General features: G+C 37.0%; 2 protein-coding genes across 4 annotated transcripts; one reads left to right on the top strand and one right to left on the bottom strand.

The window, feature by feature from the left end:
• Positions 1 to 2: 2 nt before the first annotated feature.
• Positions 3 to 2,370, bottom strand: LOC147279253 (keratinocyte-associated-like protein). Its single transcript, XM_086252707.1, has 5 exons — positions 2,262 to 2,370; positions 1,721 to 1,880; positions 1,568 to 1,619; positions 449 to 515; positions 3 to 272 (listed from the first exon to the last, which is right to left on the bottom strand). Exons 2-5 carry the CDS (start codon positions 1,874 to 1,876, stop codon positions 182 to 184), a joined length of 366 nt encoding a protein of 121 aa, XP_086108833.1. The 5' UTR covers positions 1,877 to 1,880; positions 2,262 to 2,370; the 3' UTR covers positions 3 to 181.
• Positions 2,331 to 21,298, top strand: SECA2 (Preprotein translocase SecA family protein). Of its 3 annotated transcripts, XM_086252705.1 has the most exons (37): positions 2,331 to 4,177; positions 4,750 to 4,805; positions 5,350 to 5,619; positions 5,729 to 5,965; positions 6,601 to 6,720; positions 6,825 to 6,953; positions 8,700 to 8,834; positions 8,936 to 9,005; positions 9,112 to 9,176; positions 9,300 to 9,420; positions 9,661 to 9,752; positions 9,981 to 10,046; positions 10,232 to 10,296; positions 10,370 to 10,457; positions 10,612 to 10,677; positions 10,769 to 10,884; positions 11,108 to 11,198; positions 11,520 to 11,603; positions 11,705 to 11,797; positions 11,903 to 11,998; positions 12,098 to 12,183; positions 13,070 to 13,148; positions 13,271 to 13,384; positions 13,599 to 13,694; positions 13,764 to 13,827; positions 13,951 to 14,240; positions 14,612 to 14,667; positions 14,994 to 15,111; positions 15,263 to 15,343; positions 18,691 to 18,770; positions 19,711 to 19,765; positions 19,842 to 19,911; positions 19,993 to 20,182; positions 20,291 to 20,414; positions 20,523 to 20,597; positions 20,676 to 20,866; positions 21,005 to 21,298. In XM_086252705.1, exons 1-36 carry the CDS (start codon positions 2,461 to 2,463, stop codon positions 20,838 to 20,840), a joined length of 5,520 nt encoding a protein of 1,839 aa, XP_086108831.1. In that variant the 5' UTR covers positions 2,331 to 2,460; the 3' UTR covers positions 20,841 to 20,866; positions 21,005 to 21,298. The 3 variants fall into 3 exon arrangements, 1 of the variants encoding a protein (XP_086108831.1); XR_015123652.1 differs by lacking the exons at positions 2,331 to 4,177; positions 4,750 to 4,805; positions 5,350 to 5,619; ... (1 more) ...; positions 6,601 to 6,720; positions 6,825 to 6,953 and adding an exon at positions 8,309 to 8,604 and having other exon boundaries at positions 20,676 to 20,913; positions 21,049 to 21,298; XR_015123651.1 differs by lacking the exons at positions 2,331 to 4,177; positions 4,750 to 4,805; positions 5,350 to 5,619; ... (1 more) ...; positions 6,601 to 6,720; positions 6,825 to 6,953 and adding an exon at positions 8,309 to 8,604 and having other exon boundaries at positions 20,676 to 20,913.
• Positions 21,299 to 21,532: the final 234 nt, after the last annotated feature.

Genomic DNA, 21,532 nt, shown 5'->3' with positions numbered 1-21,532 from the left:
TGTAAACAAGTTTCCCAGCAATGCTATTGAATAATATCTTCCAAGTATGTACTGTTGACAAATATCTTATACATATCAAAATAATCCTTCTTTTTTGTACTTATCTCTAAATTATACTCAAAAGGAAAAGGAAACAACAAAACTTCTGCAGATCATCATATCCTAAATCATAGAACCCCACTCAGTACCTTTTCGATTTAGATTCACTTTTGGCAAGCATTATCCCTGAAAGCTTGTTGACCTCATACAGTAATCCGGCAGAAAACAAGAAACTGCAGGGAAAAAATTATATCATTAACAATGTTGTCAGCATATACATGTCCAAGACTATTGAAAACATATGGAATGGAAGCAAATGTGTCAAACTTTTTAAATCTAAAAATATGTGCATGTAAGGATATACAAAAGGTATAAATTTATAATTGAGATATCATGAAACTAGCATTACCATGTAGTGATACAAACTCGATGGATGGTGCTAGCAGCAATAAGAGCAACTACTTCAGCTATAATAACTGCAATAGAAAATTAATTCTGGTCACCACATTTTCTTCATGAGTAATACAACATTGAATTAACAGCTTGTGCACTGAGAAATTTATTCATGTACAACTAAAGCATAAAGTTCCAGCATGCCACTAAACAAAACTATAAAAAAGTCCATAGTTTCACTGTCCCCGTTTTTGTCAATAGTATTGTTGTTCCTCTAAATCTTCAATATTGATAAAATCTGAATGGTTAACTCTCTACAGGTTTCAGAAGCTAATATGAAAACAGAGAAATAGCAGCCATTGAATGATAAAGTTCAACAACTTCAGCATTCATTTGTGCTAGCCTTTATTTGCTATTGAGTATCAAATCACAACCAATAGAAGCATGGCCAGATTATTTACAAACATTACAACAAACAATTATTCAGACAACACTAATAGGAAGCATTTTGAATCTTGCACGAAACTTTCAACTAGCTTAATGTTTCATCCATCTCCATTTCTCTTCCCCACAAGGAAAGGACAAACACAAGAATTTTGATATACTAGATTGTTAGAATATAAGAGTTGCATGGATTTATGAAATCTAAAACATCCTTCTTTATTATTTTTTTTTCTTCTTCCTTTCAAACTTCAAAGAAGCATGAAATAAAGAGTGGGTTAGTCACAGTGGAAGAAACCTACAGAATAGAGAAGTCATGCATGCTCCTGTTCAGCCATTTTGAGAGATCACATATAAATTACCAAGATTGAGGAAGAAACCTAGGTCATTGACAAAGTTCTCTGTCTACCTAGAGGGTGGGCTAGCGAATGTAGCATATTAACGGTGGTTCACTCATAAAAACAAAGACAATGTGTTTAAATAGATGCTTTGGATTGGATGAGAGGAAAGTACACAACTACTTGAAGGACAAGCATGTTGTCAAATCCAAGAAACTGGAAAATATGAATCTTCCTTGAGCAATGCAATTCTACAAAATCTGCTCAATTAGAACGGGTGGAATGATGGGCATTTTTAAGATCCTAATCTACATGGACTCTCCTGTACAAACAAATAGAAATGAACACACACTCACCAGCACCCCAGCCAGTCCTTATGCCACAAGTTTCTTGGAAATTTCCAATGAACTGCAAGAATAGAAACCAATGCCAATGGACATAAGCTGGCTATATAGTAGAAGTGTAGAACAAACAATACAAGTTTTTCTAAAATGAGCTTCAGAACTTACTGTGAGCAGCAAAAGGAATAAGAGAGAACTGATGAAACCCCCAAGAATTGTAAATAACTCTGTTGATGCCAACTTCCCTCTATACATCATTTGAAGTGATAGAATGACAGTGAACAGAAGGGAGGAATACAACATGGAACTGCTCGGACCCGCCATGATTCTAGTTGACCAAAACAAACAATGTCAACAACAACAACAACAACCCCATAAATGTTCCATCACAGAAATTATAAGGAATAAAAGAACCTAGCTAAATTCAACAAAGGGCAAAAGGGTTTGCATGGGTTCATCAAATTTTCACAGTCCAATATATTATTTTGACAATATGGGACTAAAACCGCACCAGATCTCTTGGATTTGTTTATTTAAAGATCGAATTTTTATCGACAAATTAAACAAAAATAGAGAATTTCTCATGCCAAAAACGATGAGTCAGAAATTTTCATGTGGATCCACCATATAGAAATCACTAATGCAACACGAAAAAGCAGGCTCATTTGAGCGCGAGCACATTTTCTCGGCAGCCAAACAGAGAGCTTACCTCAGAACAGAATCGTAGCAACTTCTGAGCTCAACTTTTAGATCCCTCTTCCGTCACAACGCGACCAGAGAGTGTGAGGTTCGTGCGCGACTTATAAACAATAAAGGACAATTTCGATAATTTGAAAAAATTTGGGGACAAAAACGTCCAAGAAAAAAGAAGAGAAAATGTATTACTAGAACGGTGTCGTTTCCAAGTGATGGAGATCATGGAGTTTCCGGAGTTGCCGGAGTGCCCAGTGTGCCTGCAGAACTACGACGGCGAGTACACAATTCCACGCGTACTCGCGTGCGGTCACTCGGCGTGCGAGGCCTGCTTGGTCAAGCTGCCCCAGCGCTATCCGGAGACCATTCGCTGCCCGGCGTGTACCCAACTCGTCAGGTACCCTCCGCAGGGCCCCACCGCTCTGCCCAAGAACATCGACCTCCTCTCCCTATCTCTCTCCTTCTCTTCCCGCCAAAATCCTAACCCTAATTCCCAAATTTCCCAAAAGCCCCAAAAAACCGATGGGGTTTATAATTTCTTGCCTCGCATTTGGTCCGACGAGTTTTACGACAGCTGGAAGAACTGGGTTCTTCCGAGTGACGCCGTATTGGTGGAGGCGAAAGTTGATGATGAAGCAAGTTCTGAGCTTTGTTGCATTTCTACTGTGTTAAAAGGAAGAACTGGTGCTACTTCTGCTTCAGCTTTGTGCTCGGGTCGGGTTGGTTTTAGAGACGACCAGAGGGTGAGCCTTGTTCGGGTTGGTTGTTTACCGCGTTTGAATGGTTATGTGTTTGAGTTTAGTTACACTGCGCGGGTTATGAAGTGCTTGAGTGGAATGGGAGAGGAGGAGAGAAACGAATTGGGTTTGTTGCTGAGAGTTTCTGTGAGACAGTGTAAGAGAATAGGTAAAGTTTATGGCTTGTGGGGTAATGTGGAAGATGGGTTTTTGTATGTAGTGTGTGAGAGCCAAAATGGGAGTTTTGCAGAGAAGTTGAATGGTTTGAGAGATGGGAATGGTTTTAGCAAAGATGGGTTGTCTGCTTTTGCAATGGTTGCTATGGAGGTGTGTGAGGCAGTGACTGGTTTGCATTCAGAAAGGTTTGTTGCTGGTTGTTTTGGTGTTTCATGCTTTAGTTTCGATGATTTTGGTCATGCTTATGTGGATTTGAATGAGGTCTTGGTGACAGGAAGGAAGGTTTGGAAAACTGCTGTGGATTCTGTTTCCGGTAGAATGAAAATTGAAGCTGAAGAATTGGGAGCAACCTTTGGAAGTTTATTGAAAGATGGCGCTTTTGCTAGCCCGGAGCTGTTGTTTGAGGTGTTGCAGAAAGAGGGCATTGCAGTGGAATGTGACAGGTCAAGATATGCGGTTGGATATGGCTCGGATGTTTGGTCATTAATTTGTGTGTTGCTGAGGCTGCTGCTTGGAAACGAATTTAGTGAAGAGATGGTGAAGATGAGTGAGAACTTTTGTTGTGATCATTCAACTTATGCAAGCTGGATTGAAAGGGTTAGTGCTTTGGTGGAAAGTAGATTGGGTTCAGAATATGCATCACTGAGGGAGAATCTTTGCAAATGTTTGAATTTCGATCCAGCAAGTCGCCCACTTGTGATGGACGTCGTGAAATGCATTAGGGAACTGATTATTAAGCCTCAATGTGATATCCTAGCCAGTTTGGAGGGGGCAGTCAAGGAGGATAGTGCAAATTGTTGCTTGATTCTCGGGGAACTCTGTCAGATACCCAAGCAAATGTCAGGAACACAGAAAGAAGATGAGTTGCAAGAAGGAGAAGTCAGTGAAAGAGCAGATTTTGATCAAGTCGTGGACAAGAGGGATGACAATAGTTTTGTTGATGGCCTCGCGAAGGGAAAGATCAAATTTAAAGTTCTGCAGGGTCATCGCGACTCTATTACAGGATTAGCTGTTGGAGGTATAGTTTATACGCAGTACTTTTACATTGAATATTGCATACTGTCTTAGTTAAGCAGTGGTCATGCTGCTGGAGAAGTGGAGAATCTGGCCATTTTGTTATTTTGATTAGTAGAAAGACACCGGACTTCTGAAAACTTCAATTGAAGTGTTTGCTTATGGTCAAAATAAGGCAAGAAAATATTTCCGGTCAAAGGTGCAAGGATGACAGTCAATGAGAGAAGATTTTGGATATGGCTTGTAAAATGAAGAAGTATGGAAGGGTCTTCTTGAGACTAAAAGGTTTAAGACAGATCAAACAATTGGGTTTCAGACAAAAGCCAAAAAGAATTTAGATAAAAACATCTTAAAATGATTAAGTTAAAAACAAATAAACAAGCCTAAGGCATCTTATAACTTACATTAAGATGTGTTAAGTATTTTTGTCTCAAAAAACAAACAGCCCCTAAGTGTGGCATCTTCCTTTTCACATTGTACAAAACTTCTCCTGCTGCCAAGAGAAGAATATCTAAATTTAGAAGTTTGCTTCTGAGTATCTGACATTTTAAATGCATTTCTACTTCTTTATTGTAGGGGAATTCGTATTTAGCTCCTCATTTGATAAAACCATCTATGTTTGGTCTCTGCAGGTACAGACATATGGCTGTAATTCTTCAAGTTATTCTTTTCATGTGATTGACTAGGAATAATGTCTGTATTTTCTTTGTGTGCGCATGTGTGTGAGTTGTGAGTACGTGTTGTGTGTATTTAGTATTTTACTTCCACTGTTGGTCTTGATAATTTCAAAGCAATTTGGTTGGAAATGCACAAACATGAGTAGTTTCCTGTTACCACATCTACCTAATACTTTCTCCTGGGTCTTAAACTTAGATAGTGCAGCATGTCTATGTTAATCTGTATATAGAATGCTTTATATCTTAAATGATTTGACGAGGAGGGCACAGTTGATCATGATGTTTGTATGCTTGCAAATATGTGGTAAATACATTCACATGACAAGCCAATCACTTGGAGCCTGGCCTCTCCAGATTATAAGATGGACTTCTTATAGTTCATTTTGGTGATTTATGGAATTTTAAACTCTGTTGTATTTGTTCATTTAGTGATTTTGAATTGTAGGCTTTCTCTATGTTTTCCCTTTCACTGAGTTCTGTCAGTGCAAATTCCATGCAGGACTTCTCTCATGTACATACATTCAAAGGTCATGAACATAACATCAAGGCTCTAATTTATGTAGATGAAGAGCAACCCTTGTGCATTAGTGGTGACAGTGGAGGTGGCATATTTATATGGGGCACATGTACCCCTCTTGGGCAAGAACCACTAAAGATATTGTATGAGCAGAAAGATTGGCGCTTTAGTGGTATTCATGCCTTGGCCTCCAGAAATGGATATATCTACACTGGCAGCGGAGATAGAACAGTAAAAGCATGGTCAGTGAAGGTGAGGGTTTTAAATTTATCAGATATTCATATTGTCTGCTATTTTCTACTCATATGCATCTTTTCAGATATTAAGTGGAAAAAACTTTTTTTCTTTAAAAAATATTCAGGATGGCACCCTGTCATGCACTATGTCTGGTCATAAATCAGTAGTTTCAGCACTTGCAGTTTGTGATGATGTTCTTTATAGCGGCAGTTGGGATGGAACCATCCGATTATGGAGTCTTAGTGATCACAGCCCATTGACAGTACTAGGGGAGGAGACATCTGGAACTGTGACTTCTGTCTTATCTCTTGCTGCTGGCAGACATGTGCTTATTGCAACTCATGAAAATGGATGTGTAAAGGTGTCTTTACTCCCTATCCTTACTTGATCTAGATCAGAACTGTTCATGTTCATTTGGGCTTTTGGAGATCAACCCTCAAGTTAGCCATTTGATGCACACCAAAAATAATTAAGATTAAGCCATGCTATATTTTGTGTAAATTCCATGATGAGGATGAACAGAGATGAAGCCATATATTGGAGATCCTAAACTTAATTAACGTTATATATTAATTGTTTCCCCTAAGGTTTTGATTGCCACAGAATTTAAATTTTCAAGCTGGCCTTGTTGAATAGAGTAATTAGCAAAAAGATGATCGATGAATAGAGTAACTATTACATCCTAAAATTACCTTGCATAACTTGAAAGAAAGGAGATGCATTTAAATGACAGTCAATTGGATATCAAAGTCACTTCACATGACTCTTGGGATGAAATAGATAGATTCATCTTCAATGTAATGTCCTTAATCCAATATGAAAAGGTGGCTGGCTGGTGAGGTAAAAGATGACTTGATATAAGCTTGTGCATGTCAAGTGGAAAAGCTAATATAACTTTCGTGCTGCAGCTTATTCTTCTTCCTAGTGATCATAATCATTATATCATGATTAGCTTTTCTCTTAAATAAGCACTTTTTTTTTTTTGGCTTTCTTCAGGTCTGGAGGAATGATGTGTTCATGAAATCCATTCAAATGCACAATGGTGCAGTACTTGCTATTGGCATGGAGGGAAAATGGCTTTTCACAGGAGGGTGGGATAAAACTGTCAATGTACAGGTACATGTGCAAAATATGGTTTCATTCTGTTTTTTTTTCCTGATATTCTGATTTGCTATGTCATCACAATTGTGAATTCATACAAACTCATGTGCACGTCACAGGAATTGTCTGGCGATGAGTTTCAAGTAGATTCCAGACCTATTGGGTCTATCCCCTGTGATTCTGTCATAACAACTTTGTTAGGCTGGCAGGGAAAGCTTTTTGTTGGCTGTGCTAATAAGAATGTCATGGTATGCTCATGTGTTTTCCATTATGAATCTATTGCATTTATTTGAAAAGAGTGTTAGCTTTCCAATATCCATTTCATTGCCGTATGTTTATACCATGATTAAAATTCTGAATATCTTAATTTATTTGCTACAGGTGTTCTACTATGGTAAATGACCCACCATTTGGTGTGCTGGTTTTGTTTTCTACTGTGGATTAAGCTTTAGCCAAGCCAGGTGCTTTAAGTCGGGAGATCTGATACTGAGTTCGCGTATCGTCGACAGTTTGGACTTTGAACCCTCACTCGGAGAATAATGTTATAGATAGCATTATGGTACTGACCGACATGTTTGTACTTTGTGCCAGTACCATAGCAGTCTAGCAGTGTACATTTTTGTGCAAAATACTACAAATATTTTTCTGTCAAAATGGTGTTCATGCAAAATACAAAGTTCCCGGCAGGAAAAACGTGCTGCAAATGATGATGTATATAATAAATAAGTCACAAATCTCACAATGATGTCCATTCAGCAGCCTAAATTGTTTATAAGAACAGATCGTTTATGTGCGGTCCTTTCCACCCAATCTGTTGTCACTTAAGCGACAACATTTCTATTCTTGATTACATTAGAGGGAATTAAATTTTAGACTTATTTTAATTTTAACTCATTGCTCTATTCGCATTTACTATTTGAGTTAACCCCACCAGCTTGAACACACTTTCTATTATGTTTAAGGGAAGGGTGGCTTGAGCTGTCCATGGATAAAAATATCCACGATATTGTCGATATATTCACCGAGATATCTGTAATTTTATTCATTGATATATTGTCGGTATATGTTTACAAAATATCAATATATGTCGACAAAATATCAGTATATATCGGTAGAATTATATAAAAAATTTCAAAATTTGAGAAGAAAAAGAGGAATAAGATGAAATAAAACCAAATCCAACCTTAATTAAATCAAAACTCGCCCACTAATTATAATTAATCAACAATAAATTAACAAAAGAACAAAATATAGCTCAACTTTCTTTATACTGATATATACTGAAATCGATATATCCGTTGATATATCATAGCAAATTTGAATATCGATATTTAAGAAATTTTTCCATATTTTTATCTTTTGAACTGCCATCCTACCAACTAGATTGTGAATTGTAATTTAGTTGTATTTCTCGGTCCAAGTTCGAATCCCTCTCCGAGTATTAAAAAAGTTTGAATCCCTCTCTGAGTATTAAAAAAAAGAAGAAGATCATAATCCTAAAATATTCGCCAAAATAAAAAATTTGGAAATTTTCAGTCCTAAAAAATAAAAAGTAATAAAGGAAACTAAGAAAAGAAGTTAAGAACAACCCGTTAAGAAACATATAATCTCTCTTTTGAAGAATTTATCCGTACCCAGTTCCCTCACATACGTTGCCGGGAATCGAACTTCCCGCTTTCTTTTTACTTGGCTTTACTTGGTTCCCACTTCACAGGGCCTCGCATGGCTACCCTGCCTTGTCTCCAACAACCCTCTTTCCTATCCCTGAAACCACTGCCCCAACGGTCGAACACCGCCTTTACCAACCAAGCCTACTCATTTTCTTCCTTTTCTACTTCGTCTAGGCCTAGACGACGTCGTCTCACGCTCAGACCCACACCCATTGCCGCGTCTCTTAAGGTACATCCTCTTTTGCTCTAAACACTCTTCTCTCTCACTCAATTGCCCACCTCATGTTTGATGATATGCGCGCATGTGTTGTGTTTTTGCTTTAGGAAAACTTGGGTCTTCTTAGAAAAACTTGGAGTGACGTTACTAGTTTAAACAACTGGGTCGTTCGGGACTATTGCCGCCTAGTGAACTCTGTCAACTCCTTTGAGCCCCAAATACTGAAACTCACAGATGACCAGGTAGGTTGTTTCAAATTGATTTAGCTCTACTTGTTCTTTATTATTATTGTATTAGATTTCTTTTGGCCATTTGAATAATGGGTTGTGTTTGTTTCTTGTAGCTTACTGCTAAAACTGTGGAGTTCCGGCAAAGGCTGGGAAAAGGAGAGACACTTGCACATATTCAAGCTGGTTCCAATCTATCTACTCTTCTCTACTTGTTAGAAGATTTTACATTATCATAATCGGATTCTAAATTTTGAACTACTCTTGTTCCTTGAATTGTATATATTCACAGAGGCTTTTGCTGTTGTTCGTGAAGCTGCAAAAAGGAAGCTTGGTATGCGTCATTTTGATGTGCAGGTCTCCTATTTCTCCCGCTCACTGTGTTAGCAGTTATATTTGAGCTTGCACATAGCTTCATTTACATGTATTAACTTAATTTTATGTTTTCATGTTTATATATGTTGTCAATGTTAATGCCAGATTATTGGTGGGGCGGTGCTTCATGATGGGTCCATTGCAGAAATGAAGACGGGAGAGGGAAAAACGTTGGTTTCCACATTAGCGGCATATCTCAATGCCCTGACTGGTGAAGGTGTTCATGGTATGTTTTGTGTGTTAGTTCTAATAGAAATTTTGTTATTGCTTGCATGCCATATCCAATAGAGTTGTAGAATTGTTGGGATGTCCAAGTTGTTTCCACTGGTACACTTGTATCCAAATGTCATGTGCTGTATGTTACAAGCTTTAGCAGATTACATAGTACGTTGGGCCCCTTTTTTATTGTCAAAATTTAATTCTTTATTTTTTTTTCTCTCTCTCTCTCTCCTCCCTCCCTCTACAGTGGTAACCGTAAATGATTACCTTGCTCAACGAGATGCTGAGTGGATGGGTCGTGTTCATCGCTTCTTAGGTCTTTCAGTGGGTCTTATTCAGGTAATTTCAGGTTTGTGTATATCTTTGAGGGGTCAGCTGCAGTGGACTTGATTTACAATTAGTCATTCTAGGGACATGACAGCCCGAGGCTGACTTTTAGTACTTGTCCTTTGTACACAAGGAAGATAACTAGAATTACTGTGAAAAATAAGTGTATATATATAGCAATTTATTTATGTATTGTTTATTTGAATGTTTATTTTACATCCATTCCTATTTACAACATAGAGGGGGATGACATCTAAAGAGAGGAGATCCAACTATGGATGTGACATAACATACACTAATAACTCGGTAAGTCATTTCTACTGCTTGTTGGTAGTTTTTGTTGGTTGCCTAGAAACCTTTTTTCTTTTTTAAACATTTGTTACATCAACTTGGGGTTCTTGATTATTGGTTAGTGCACCCCCCTCCAGAAAAAAAAAGGAAGAAAAGAATTGCCTTCTTTCTGATATCATCTTTATAATGAATTTACTCAGGAACTTGGTTTTGACTATCTACGAGACAATCTTGCTGGAAACAGTGGTCAGCTTGTCATGAGATGGTATGTCTCAAATAATTTTAGTTCATATTACTTGGTTTTTGGAATCATTAGCAGTTTTACTGTGTTAAAACAGGCCAAAGCCATTTCATTTTGCAATAGTTGATGAAGTTGACTCAGTTCTTATCGATGAAGGAAGAAATCCATTGCTAATTAGCGGGGAGGTAATTTCTTTCTAACCAATGTGTCTTTAGTTTTTATAATTTGGGATGTAAATTTAAAAGTAGCTCAATCTAGTGTGGTCGTGTGCGATTTCAATTAAAGAAATAGCTCATTGTTGTTGATATAGATTTTTTGGATGCTTATTCTCTATCTCAGGCTAGTAAAGATGCTGCACGCTATCCTGTTGCTGCTAAAGTGGCTGAGCTGCTTGTGCGAGGCATTGTAAGTCCAGTCTCTTTCATTTTATTTCCAGATGAACTCTGACTTTCTGTAGCTATTAATTTGGATTTTTTTCATACATATATATTTACAGCATTACAATGTAGAACTTAAAGATAACTCAGTTGAGTTGACTGAAGAAGGAATAGCTCTTGCGGAGATGGCTCTTGAAACAAATGACTTATGGGATGAAAATGATCCATGGGCTAGGTATGATGGATATATATTTTTTTGGGGGAGAAGTGGGGGCAGGTGTCCTCGTGTATTGTTGTTACAGTTGACAATGAAATAGGAAGACCATCAATATTACATAATATCTTGCATCTTTTTTTTCAAACAACTTTATTTTATTAATTTTTCTTTTGATAAGAAACAGAGACTTGATAATAGGAAGGCTCTCATAATCAATGAGGTATGATTCATATTTGTGTAGATTTGTGATGAATGCGTTGAAGGCTAAAGAGTTCTATAGGCAGGATGTGCAATATATTGTCAGAAATGGGAAGGCTCTCATAATCAATGAGGTATGATTAATTTTTTTATTATGCAGCATAGTATATATACAAAAATAAAACGTATTATGCATCATAGTCCTAGGTACCCTAAATAAAGTAAGGAAAGGTCAATCTTTTGACAATTTTTCTAGCCTCAGTAGAGCTATGGATTCTACAAAATGCTACCTTTTATGAATAGTGAATATTTCTTGGATCAAATAGTTCTGTTGCTTATAGCACAATGGATAGACAGAGAAATGGATCATGATTTCATTCATGATGCATTTTATGAAAAAGTACAAATTTAAGTGTCTCATTGGAATAGAAATTGAGTTCTTAAAACATTTGCAGCTCACTGGCAGAGTTGAAGAGAAGAGAAGGTGGTCTGAAGGGATTCATCAGGCGGTGGAGGCTAAAGAAGGTTTGAAGATTCAGGTATAGTCGAAATTTGACAATTAGTGCCTTAAGTTTTTTCTACACCATTACATTGAGAATACCATCCTGGTTCAAAGTTGTAATATCAGTATACTTCTTAGGCTGATTCGGTTGTTGTGGCACAAATCACATATCAATCTCTATTCAAGCTCTATCCAAAACTATCAGGGATGACTGGGACTGCAAAAACTGAAGTATGTATGTTTATTGCATTCTGATATTGTATTATTGAAGGAAATTTTCTGCTAACTTATATTATAATGCATATGTCATGTTAAAGTCCCATTTAATCATTTCAGGAGAAAGAGTTCTTGAAAATGTTCCAAACACCAGTCATTGAGGTGCCAACAAATCTGCCAAACATTCGTAAAGATTTACCTATTCAAGCTTTTGCGGTTAGATATTTAATACTTGCCTCAATTTCATCTGATATTTATCCAATGAAAATCTTTTCATTCAACTTGACACAAAGTTTGGGTTATGTATTGTTTTAGACTGCTCAGGGGAAATGGGAATATGTACGTCAAGAAGTGGAATACATGTTCAGACAGGGCCGTCCTGTTTTGGTTGGGACCACCAGGTAAATCTAATTTAATAGTTCAAATTCTTGCACTTGGTTTCCTGTGTAATATGATCTTCTGCCATGTTGTAAGCACGTGAAAGTATATAGGTTTTGTACTTTGCTGAACCAGAGGAGTTTGCATTATTTTATGCACGATGAAGCATTTTTTATACCTGTTATAACATGCAGATACACAATATCTGCTACAATTTTCATAATTTGCCCAGCCTTGTAGGTTAGTTAGGTCATGGAGGTAAAATGAAAGATATAAAAAGGTAAGTGGATGAGAAATGTAGAAGAACCATTGCTTTTCAGATAATGCTGCTCAATTTATCTTCTCAGTCTCTATTTCAAACTCTGTCAATGTGGTTATACATATGGGTGGAGGCATGTTTTTGCATGGGCTTTATAGAATTGCCAATGGAAATTGGACCAAATGGCATATCCTTCCCAGTAAACAGGAGGTGGAGAGTGACATCAAGTAGTCAGTTTCATTTGGGTGCATTATTTGTATTCTACTTCTCAACTGAAAGATTTTATACTTCTCAAACATGATTTATTTGAAAAACAAAAAAAGGGGGGAGGCTAAGAGTGACATTGTCCCATGTTGGATGATATTTGTAAACTACATATAAAATTTGGAATTTGCATTACAGATTTACAGGTGGGTGGCTATTTTATGTAGTATCTCATCATTTTTCAGAATTTATTCCTTGCATTCTTGCCTTTAGTCCTTTAGCTATGTTATTTGTTTTTACTTTACTTGGATTTTATTTGATTTATCTACTCATTTTACACTCCATAAATTTATGTATGAGGAATAGAAATAAGTGTTTTGGTTCATGTTTTGAGTATGCAGAGGTCAGCAGGTCTATAACTATGATCTCTCATCTTCATAATGCAGTGTTGAGAATTCTGAATACTTGTCTGATCTGCTGAAGGAGCATAATATCCCACACAATGTTCTAAATGCACGGCCTAAGGTTTATTCAAATTTAACTTAATCAGAACTTACACATGGATGCATTTTGTCAATTTTTACTAGAATACTCATTTGACTGTTTGTTTTTACATTACTGTTGTGTTTATATATGTTTCTCATCAGTATGCAGCAATGGAGGCTGAAATTGTTGCCCAAGCAGGACGAAAATATGCCATTACCATTTCTACCAATATGGCTGGCAGAGGCACTGACATAATCCTAGGAGGAAATCCAAAAGTAGGTGTCTTTGTTCATTGTAAATTTTATTCAAAATATACTTGACAAAATGCATCCTCACATTATTTCCATGAATCTATGGTATTTGGGACATGTATTGTTTTCATTGCATATGCATCTATCCTTTTATCTAATGCATCCTTTTCTGGAGCCTGTGTGGATAAGTAGAAACAAGGAAGGGATTTAATGCCTTGTGTACTTGTGATGATTGAAGATGCTTGCTAAAGAGATCATAGAGGACAGTTTGATTTCATTCCTGACACGAGAAGCTCCTAATGTTGATGTTGATGGAGAGGCACTTTCACAGAAGGTGATTAGTTGCTATTACTATAAGCTGTAGACCAAAATGATTCCCTTTCTAATTAATCATTTGTTGTAGGAATTGTCAAAGATAAAGGTTGGTCCATCATCATTAGCTTTTCTGGCTAAGACAGCGCTAATGGGTTTGTGACTGTTCTCTCACTATTAAATACTTTGTGCTTTTATTGGATAAATTATTGCATATTAGTCATTGATGTATGTATACAATCTTTTAAGATTCTCTTATATATTTATGAATTGTGCAGCTAAATACGTTTGCAAAAATGAAGGCAAGAGCTGGACATATAAGGAGGCAAAATCTATGATATCAGAGTCTGTTGAAATGAGTCAGTCAAGAGATTTAAAAGACCTAGAGAGGCTTGTTGATGAACAGTCAGAGGTGTACCCTCTTGGCCCTACAATAGCACTTGCTTATCTGTCAGTTCTGAAGGATTGCGAGGTACATTGTTTCAAAGAAGGGTCTGAAGTAAAAAGGCTTGGGGGTCTTCATGTAATCGGAACATCTTTGCATGAGTCTCGGAGAATAGATAACCAGGTGAATTGTTTTTGGCTTACATTTTTATTTATATTTATCTACCATTTACTCATGAAACATGAGTTTTTGGCACAAATTGAATTTAGATTTGTCATGTGGTCATCTAATTCCAGTTTGGGAATTGTCAAGATTTTTCTTCTATATATTGGTCCTTTCTTTCCTTTGACAATTTTCATTTTGATTATCTTGATGGCTTGATCTTTCATTAGCCAAAGATTCTTTGCCTACATACACACAATATATCACATTAACCTGGATAATGAAAAGCTTTACTATTTACTTTCATCATATATCATTTTTTCTGTTTCCTCTCCATGCCTGCCTTCAATGTTGAATATGATTCTTATATAAACGGTGATGCCCTATTACAGCTTCGTGGCAGAGCCGGAAGACAAGGTGATCCTGGATCAACACGATTTATGGTGAGGTAATTCACCCTTCAGTCATTTAGACTTACACACAAGCATGCATATAGATGCTTGCACAAAGACCTGATTTGTGAGTCTTTGACATCTTTGGTCTATTACTGTTATTGACATGATTTTGAAATAAATTAAATAAAAACTTGAAATGATCCGGTCTATTAATGTTACTGAAATGGCTGTTGGACTTCTCAAAGGAGAGGGATTTAAACTTTTAAAGTTTTATTTGCAGAACTGCGCTTGTTTTTAAGACTGCAGTGTAACAATCATGCCCATGATGAAGTTTTAGGAAGGTGCCATACCTTAATATTTCTGCCTTTTTTTGTAATAGCTTGCAGGATGAAATGTTTCAGAAGTTTAATTTTGATACTGAGTGGGCTGTGAGACTTATTTCAAAAATTACAAATGATGAGGATCTACCAATTGAAGGTGATGCCATTGTTAGACAGGTAATTGGCTCTCTCATGTCAGTGATGATCTTTTGTGACTGCTTGATGGCCCTTCAATTAATTATCTCGCACATGATCTCTCTCTCTCTCTCTCTCTCTCTGTGTTTCTAAAAGTGTGCTTATTACTAACTTGTACCATTGCAATTTTTAGCTTCTGGCCCTGCAAATTAATGCAGAGAAGTACTTCTTTGGCATACGAAAGAGCCTGGTTGAGTTTGATGAAGTATTAGAGGTATGCATTTGAGAATAACAATGGTCTTTATTTGAAGTACTAACTGCTGCTATTATTCACAAAAACTGAGCAAACTTGTCCTTAATCACACTCATTAGTGATGAAGTTTCTTCACTGGAGAGCAGTACATTATGTTGTTAATTTGGCTCGCATTTGAAGATTTCCTGGTTCATGGGGGATTTCCATGGTATTCTAGGATGAAGTTAGGAGTCCAAATAGGTGTTGGAAGGTTATTAATTCCTGGTGCGTTTTGGACTTCATTTTGGGCAAGTTTTGAGGTTTTCCTTGTGTATAAAGGAAACTTATTTCCTACTCAAAGTTAACTTTCTTCCTACTTTATCTAGGATTGTAATATAAGGCCTATGGTTATAAATAGAACCTTAGGGGCTTAGAAAAATGTGAGAGAATCAGATTAGAGTGAGCAAGTCCTTAGGATTCTTGGGAGGCACACAATCTAGAATTGGTGAGATCAAGATTAGGTAATTAATCTTGGGTGAGAGATCTAGGGTTTTGGGAAACACTTTGTGAAAGGGTGTACAAGGGATTTGGGGATTGGGTTATGTGATTTAGTCCAATTGTAATCTTAATACTTATTATTCTCATAGTGAAGAACGGAGATCTCTCTCGGGGACGTAGGCAGGAATTTTGCCGAACCTCGTAACAAATCTCGGTGTGATTGTGTGTGCTTGTTGGTTTATTATTTTCTGTTTTCTTGGCTGTGTTTGTTATTTATCTTTCATCGAATTATTGCTTGTACGCCGTGAAGGTGGGAATTAGGATTTAATTCTCAAACTACATCAACAAGTGGTATCAGAGCCAGGTTTCGTGTTCATCGATCGTGGTTCCGTGTTTATCGATCGAGGGTAGTTTGTCATGGCAGCGGGAAGTAGTGGTGTTTCATCCTTTAAGGTGGAGCAATTTGATGGAAGAGGTAACTTTACTCTATGGCAAAAGAGAGTGAAGGATGTCCTAGTTTCGCAAGGCTTGGCACGCGCCTTGAAGGGAAAGGAAGTAGGAAAACCGGCAAAGATGACAGATGATGACTGGGAAGACTTGGAGTGCAGGTGTGTGAGCACAATTCGGCTTTATATTGCTGATAATATTATCAACAATATTGATGAAGATTCTGCCCCGGAATTGTGGAAGAAACTAGAAAAGCTTTATTTAGCTCAGAAGTCTATGGCCACAAAGTTGAATCTGAAGCGGGACATATATAAGCTGAAGATGGAAGCGGGTGCAAATCTCATGGATCATATGAACGTGTTCAAAGGACTGCTAAATCAACTCGAAAGAGTTGGGGTAAAGATTGAGGAAGAAGATCGAGCCCTCTTACTTCTAACCTCACTTCCTGATACATATGACAACATAGTGGATATCTTCTTGTATGGTAAGGATACACTGAAGATGGAGGAGGTCGAGTCAACTCTCTTGTCTAGTGAAAGGAGAAAGAAAGTTGAGGATAAAGATTCCTTGTTTGTTGCTCATGGTCAAAGAGGAAGGCAAACTACCAAGGGTTCTAGTGATAATAGCAAGGCTAGATCAAAGGGTAGTGGTAAGGGCTGGCAGTGCTACAAGTGCAAAGAGTGGAGACACATTAAGAAGGACTGTCCGACTTGGAATAAGAAGGATGGTCATGGCTCTACAGCGGTAGCAGACTATAATGAATCTGGAGAACTTCTCACAGTCTCTATAGGTAACACTTCTTCTCATGGTGATTGGATATTGGATTCGGGTTCTACTCACCATATATGCTCTAGGAAAGAATATTTTGAAAAGTTTCAAGAATCAAAGGGAGGATCTTTCTCTTTGCCTGACGGGTCCAAAGTTGACGTCATGGGGGTTGGAACGGTGAAGATCAAGATGTTCAATGGGGTGGAACATACTTTGGGTGGAGTCGCTTATGTCCCAAAGCTACAAAGGAATTTGATATCCTTGAGTAGGTTGGATTCCAAGGGCTACCTGGTTTTGATAGCAGGTGGAGTCATGAAAATTACTCATGGAAGCATGGTCCTAATGAAGGGAGAGAAGTGTGGTGGTTTATATCGTTTGATAGGAACTCAAACCTCGATGGTTGGTTGGAAACGAAATGCACAAGAAATCAAGCGCTTGAGGAAGGTCTCGTTTGCGGGTACCGCAGAGACGGTTGTGACATGTTTCCAAGGTTCAAACGATGGTGAGAAAGGAGATCCTACTGGAGGAGGGGGTGAATCGAGGCCCCTCTTCGGTGCTAACCGGTAATTGGTTACACGATGCAGCTGCACATAGGTATTGGCCGTGCGAATCAAGGGTGGACCATAGTTTCTTGATTCGGGTTATGTGTAGTTGGTACAAGGTCAAGGCCAATGGTATTTGGTGCAAGGTAATTTGCATGATATGCTCGCCAAGGTGGAGATTGTTGTTAATTTGGCTCGCATTTGAAGATTTCCTGGTTCATGGGGGATTTCCATGGTATTCTAGGATGAAGTTAGGAGTCCAAATAGGTGTTGGAAGGTTATTAATTCCTGGTGCGTTTTGGACTTCATTTTGGGCAAGTTTTGAGGTTTTCCTTGTGTATAAAGGAAACTTATTTCCTACTCAAAGTTAACTTTCTTCCTACTTTATCTAGGATTGTAATATAAGGCCTATGGTTATAAATAGAACCTTAGGGGCTTAGAAAAATGTGAGAGAATCAGATTAGAGTGAGCAAGTCCTTAGGATTCTTGGGAGGCACACAATCTAGAATTGGTGAGATCAAGATTAGGTAATTAATCTTGGGTGAGAGATCTAGGGTTTTGGGAAACACTTTGTGAAAGGGTGTACAAGGGATTTGGGGATTGGGTTATGTGATTTAGTCCAATTGTAATCTTAATACTTATTATTCTCATAGTGAAGAACGGAGATCTCTCTCGGGGACGTAGGCAGGAATTTTGCCGAACCTCGTAACAAATCTCGGTGTGATTGTGTGTGCTTGTTGGTTTATTATTTTCTGTTTTCTTGGCTGTGTTTGTTATTTATCTTTCATCGAATTATTGCTTGTACGCCGTGAAGGTGGGAATTAGGATTTAATTCTCAAACTACATCAACACATTAAACTGCATAATTCATATGTTTCCATGAGGAGCAACCATTGGATTGTGTTGCCCTTTTCAGTAATTTAAAGTACTAAATCAGGGAGATCTTTATTATTAGTTAGAAAACTATATAATGCATATTGTACGCAAGTTACATGCATAAATTCAAAAAGAGAAAAAAAAAAAAAACAATAAAAAAAGGTCTTTTAATATAACTTGAATCTTTGCATGCTAAGCTGAAAATGATTATGAGTCTTTCTTTGTTGCTCATTAGATTGTTTTGTTCCCTTTTTCCAGGTGCAGAGAAAGCATGTCTATGAACTTAGGCAGTCAATTTTAACTGGTGATAATGAAAGTTGTTCGCAGCACATATTCCAGTAAGTTTCTAAATCTAAATGACTTATTCTTGCTCCCTATCCTAATTTATCACTCAAATCTGATAGCACTTTGTTTGATAGTTTTACTCCTTGTTCATATAAACACATTATTTTAAAACAGTGTGTGAGGGTAATTAGAATATATTGCTTTACTTTGAATTAGAATACAACATCCAAGGTAATCAGTTTACAATAGCATGCTTGTTTGAAGGTGCATCCTTTAGTGATTAGTGATTACACAATACTTGGGTATTATTGGTAAACATGTGTTACAGTGATAAACTGCAAAGACATAGTGCAAAGTAATAGACATTGAGAACAATTATTGAATGAAAGAGAGAAAAAATGGCCGTACCTGTTTCTTTCTTTTCTTTTCTTTTTTCCTGAAAAGAAAAAATGGTTGCACCTGGTTCAATGGAAGAATGGTGATACCTTGTATTTTAAACCTCTTTGCTTGTAGCATTTAGCTATGACAACAAGGATAATTAAGAATGGAGTGGCCAGAATGCAAAACTGAGTCATTATCTACCTGAAAGTAGCTGCAGAAATTAAAAAATACTTGCATAGTCTGAAACATAGGAAAGCTTGAGGTTGCAAAGTGTGACCACATCCAAAACAAATTATTTGACAAATGTACGCAATGGCAGGTGTCATATCGCATGTACAAAGGAATAAATAAATAAATAAATACAATGTATATCATCAAGTATGTCCTTTGTATTAATAACTGTCGGTACCATCTCTTGCTTGGCCCACTTTTACGTATTTTATACCCCTTGCTTGATTTGTTAATAAATCTAGCTTAGTTTCAAAATCTTGTTTGTACTAAATTCTCCTATTTAATTTACGTGCAAATGATTATAAGCAGGTATGATTTTGCAAGTTTCAAATTGTTTGCAGCATTTTTGTTGTAATTTGACTCGATGAAAGTTGTTAATAGGTACATGCAAGCAGTGGTAGATGAAATTGTCTTTGGAAATGTTGATGCGCTGAAGGTAGTATGAAATTTTCTAATAGGATGCATATTTCTGTCCACTAATTCATCTTACTGATTTCCCTACTGCTTAATAGCATCCAAGAACCTGGAGTTTGGGCAAGCTTTTGAAGGAGTTTATGACAATTGCCGGGAAACTTTTGGATGGTGAGCTAATACATTATCATTCTTTGTCCTGCATTTCCTAGTTTATTTAACATAAATCCTCATGGAATGGAACTTTTCCAGATTCATTTGCAGGAATTACTGAGGAAGCTTTATTAAAATCTCTTGCACAGTCCCATGAACTGAACTCTATAGATATTGATGACATTCATCTTCCAAACTTGCCAAGACCTCCAAATGCCTTCAGAGGAATCCGCAAGAAGAGCTCTTCATTGAAACGTTGGCTTGCTATATGCTCTGATGATTTGACTAAGTGAGTGGAACTCTTGTGCTTGTGTGTGTGTGTGTGTGTGTGTGTGTAATTGAGCATTTTGCTTTACACTATTATGAGTTTTATGATCCCCTGATATGTCCAATGTAGGAATGGAAGGTACCATGCTAGTGCTAACCTCCTCCGCAAGTACCTTGGAGATGTTTTAATTGCTTCATATTTGGATGTTGTTGAAGACTCTGGTTATGATGATGCATATGTGAAGGAAGTTGAAGTAAGAATCTTTTTTTCAAGCATTCATTATTTATCTGTTTTTATATATGATAGCTGACGCAATCATTAACAGTTAATTTCTTTTCCAAAAAATTTCATTTGAAAACAGAGGGCGGTTCTTGTGAAAACCCTTGACTGTTTCTGGAGGGATCATCTTGTAAACATGAACAGGCTCAGTTCAGCGGTATTCTGTAATCTTTTGTTGATTTAAATTTTCATCTAGCTTGTCCATAGTCACGGACTTACATGGAATGTCTGGCAGGTAAATGTAAGGAGTTTCGGACACAGGAATCCTCTTGAAGAATACAAAATTGATGGTTGTCGATTTTTCATATCTATGCTTAGTGCAACACGAAGGTTGACAGTAGAATCACTTTTGCAGTATTGGTCATCCCCAATGGAGTCCCAAGAATTTTTTGTATCATAAATATGGACTTATTGGCACATCAAAACATATGTATCCGCTTTACATTTTTCTTCCTTTTTCTTTCGTTTTTCAGGTAACAATTTGCCCATATTCACTATCTATTCTTAATTATTCGAGTTAAAATCTAATATCATGGCTGCCATAAATATTCTTTAATTTGTCAGCAGCTATGGAGACATAAAGATTCATTCTTTGGATGTGTAATCAGGACTTAGCAAAGTTAGACAAGATTGGAAGAAGAAGCTTGGATCAGCAGAAATGGCATCTGTCGCCGGATAGCAGTTTTGAGCGGATGATCTTTGGATTCCATAAGTCCGGCTGCTATTCAAATAGATCCAGTTCCTACCCGACCGCAACCCTTCTTGGCAATGAAATCCTATCGACTGGGTACTTTTACAAGGGACTAAGAGGGGTCATGACCCTTTTGCAAACTTAAAAAAAAAAAAAAACAAAACAAATTCAATATAAGTTGTAGAGTACCAATGTGTTGAGCATGTTTGTCACTTGTAAATATATTTTTTGTTCTCTTCTATTTTATTCTTCTAATGAACATTACAGCTAAATCAAAGTTTCATAACTCAAACCTCACAACATCATTTGTATAATTGATTTTTATGATTATGGGTAATATGAGTTTATTTTGTTTTATATTTAATTGATTAAGATTGCCTTTGTGTCTTTTTTTTTTTTTT

Source organism: Dryas octopetala, chromosome 7, assembly GCF_963921425.1.
Source record: "Dryas octopetala chromosome 7, drDryOcto1.1, whole genome shotgun sequence".
In the NCBI taxonomy this organism is placed as follows: domain Eukaryota; kingdom Viridiplantae; phylum Streptophyta; class Magnoliopsida; order Rosales; family Rosaceae; genus Dryas; species Dryas octopetala.
This window is presented reverse-complemented; position numbering and strand designations above follow the sequence as displayed.

What these genes read in the sequence shown, in the direction of transcription:
- LOC147279253 (XM_086252707.1), bottom strand. Translation starts at nt 1,876, where the DNA reads ATGGCGGGTCCGAGCAGTTCCATGTTGTATTCCTCCCTTCTGTTCACT. An exon ending in TATTCCTTTTGCTGCTCACA is followed by an intron (nt 1,620 to 1,720) that starts GTAAGTTCTGAA and finishes CTATTCTTGCAG; the next exon opens with TTCATTGGAAATTTCCAAGA. An exon ending in AAGGACTGGCTGGGGTGCTG is followed by an intron (nt 516 to 1,567) that starts GTGAGTGTGTGT and finishes TTTCTATTGCAG; the next exon opens with TTATTATAGCTGAAGTAGTT.
- SECA2 (XM_086252705.1), top strand. Translation starts at nt 2,461, where the DNA reads ATGGAGATCATGGAGTTTCCGGAGTTGCCGGAGTGCCCAGTGTGCCTG. An exon ending in TACCTATTCAAGCTTTTGCG is followed by an intron (nt 11,999 to 12,097) that starts GTTAGATATTTA and finishes GTATTGTTTTAG; the next exon opens with ACTGCTCAGGGGAAATGGGA. An exon ending in TCCTAGGAGGAAATCCAAAA is followed by an intron (nt 13,385 to 13,598) that starts GTAGGTGTCTTT and finishes TGATGATTGAAG; the next exon opens with ATGCTTGCTAAAGAGATCAT.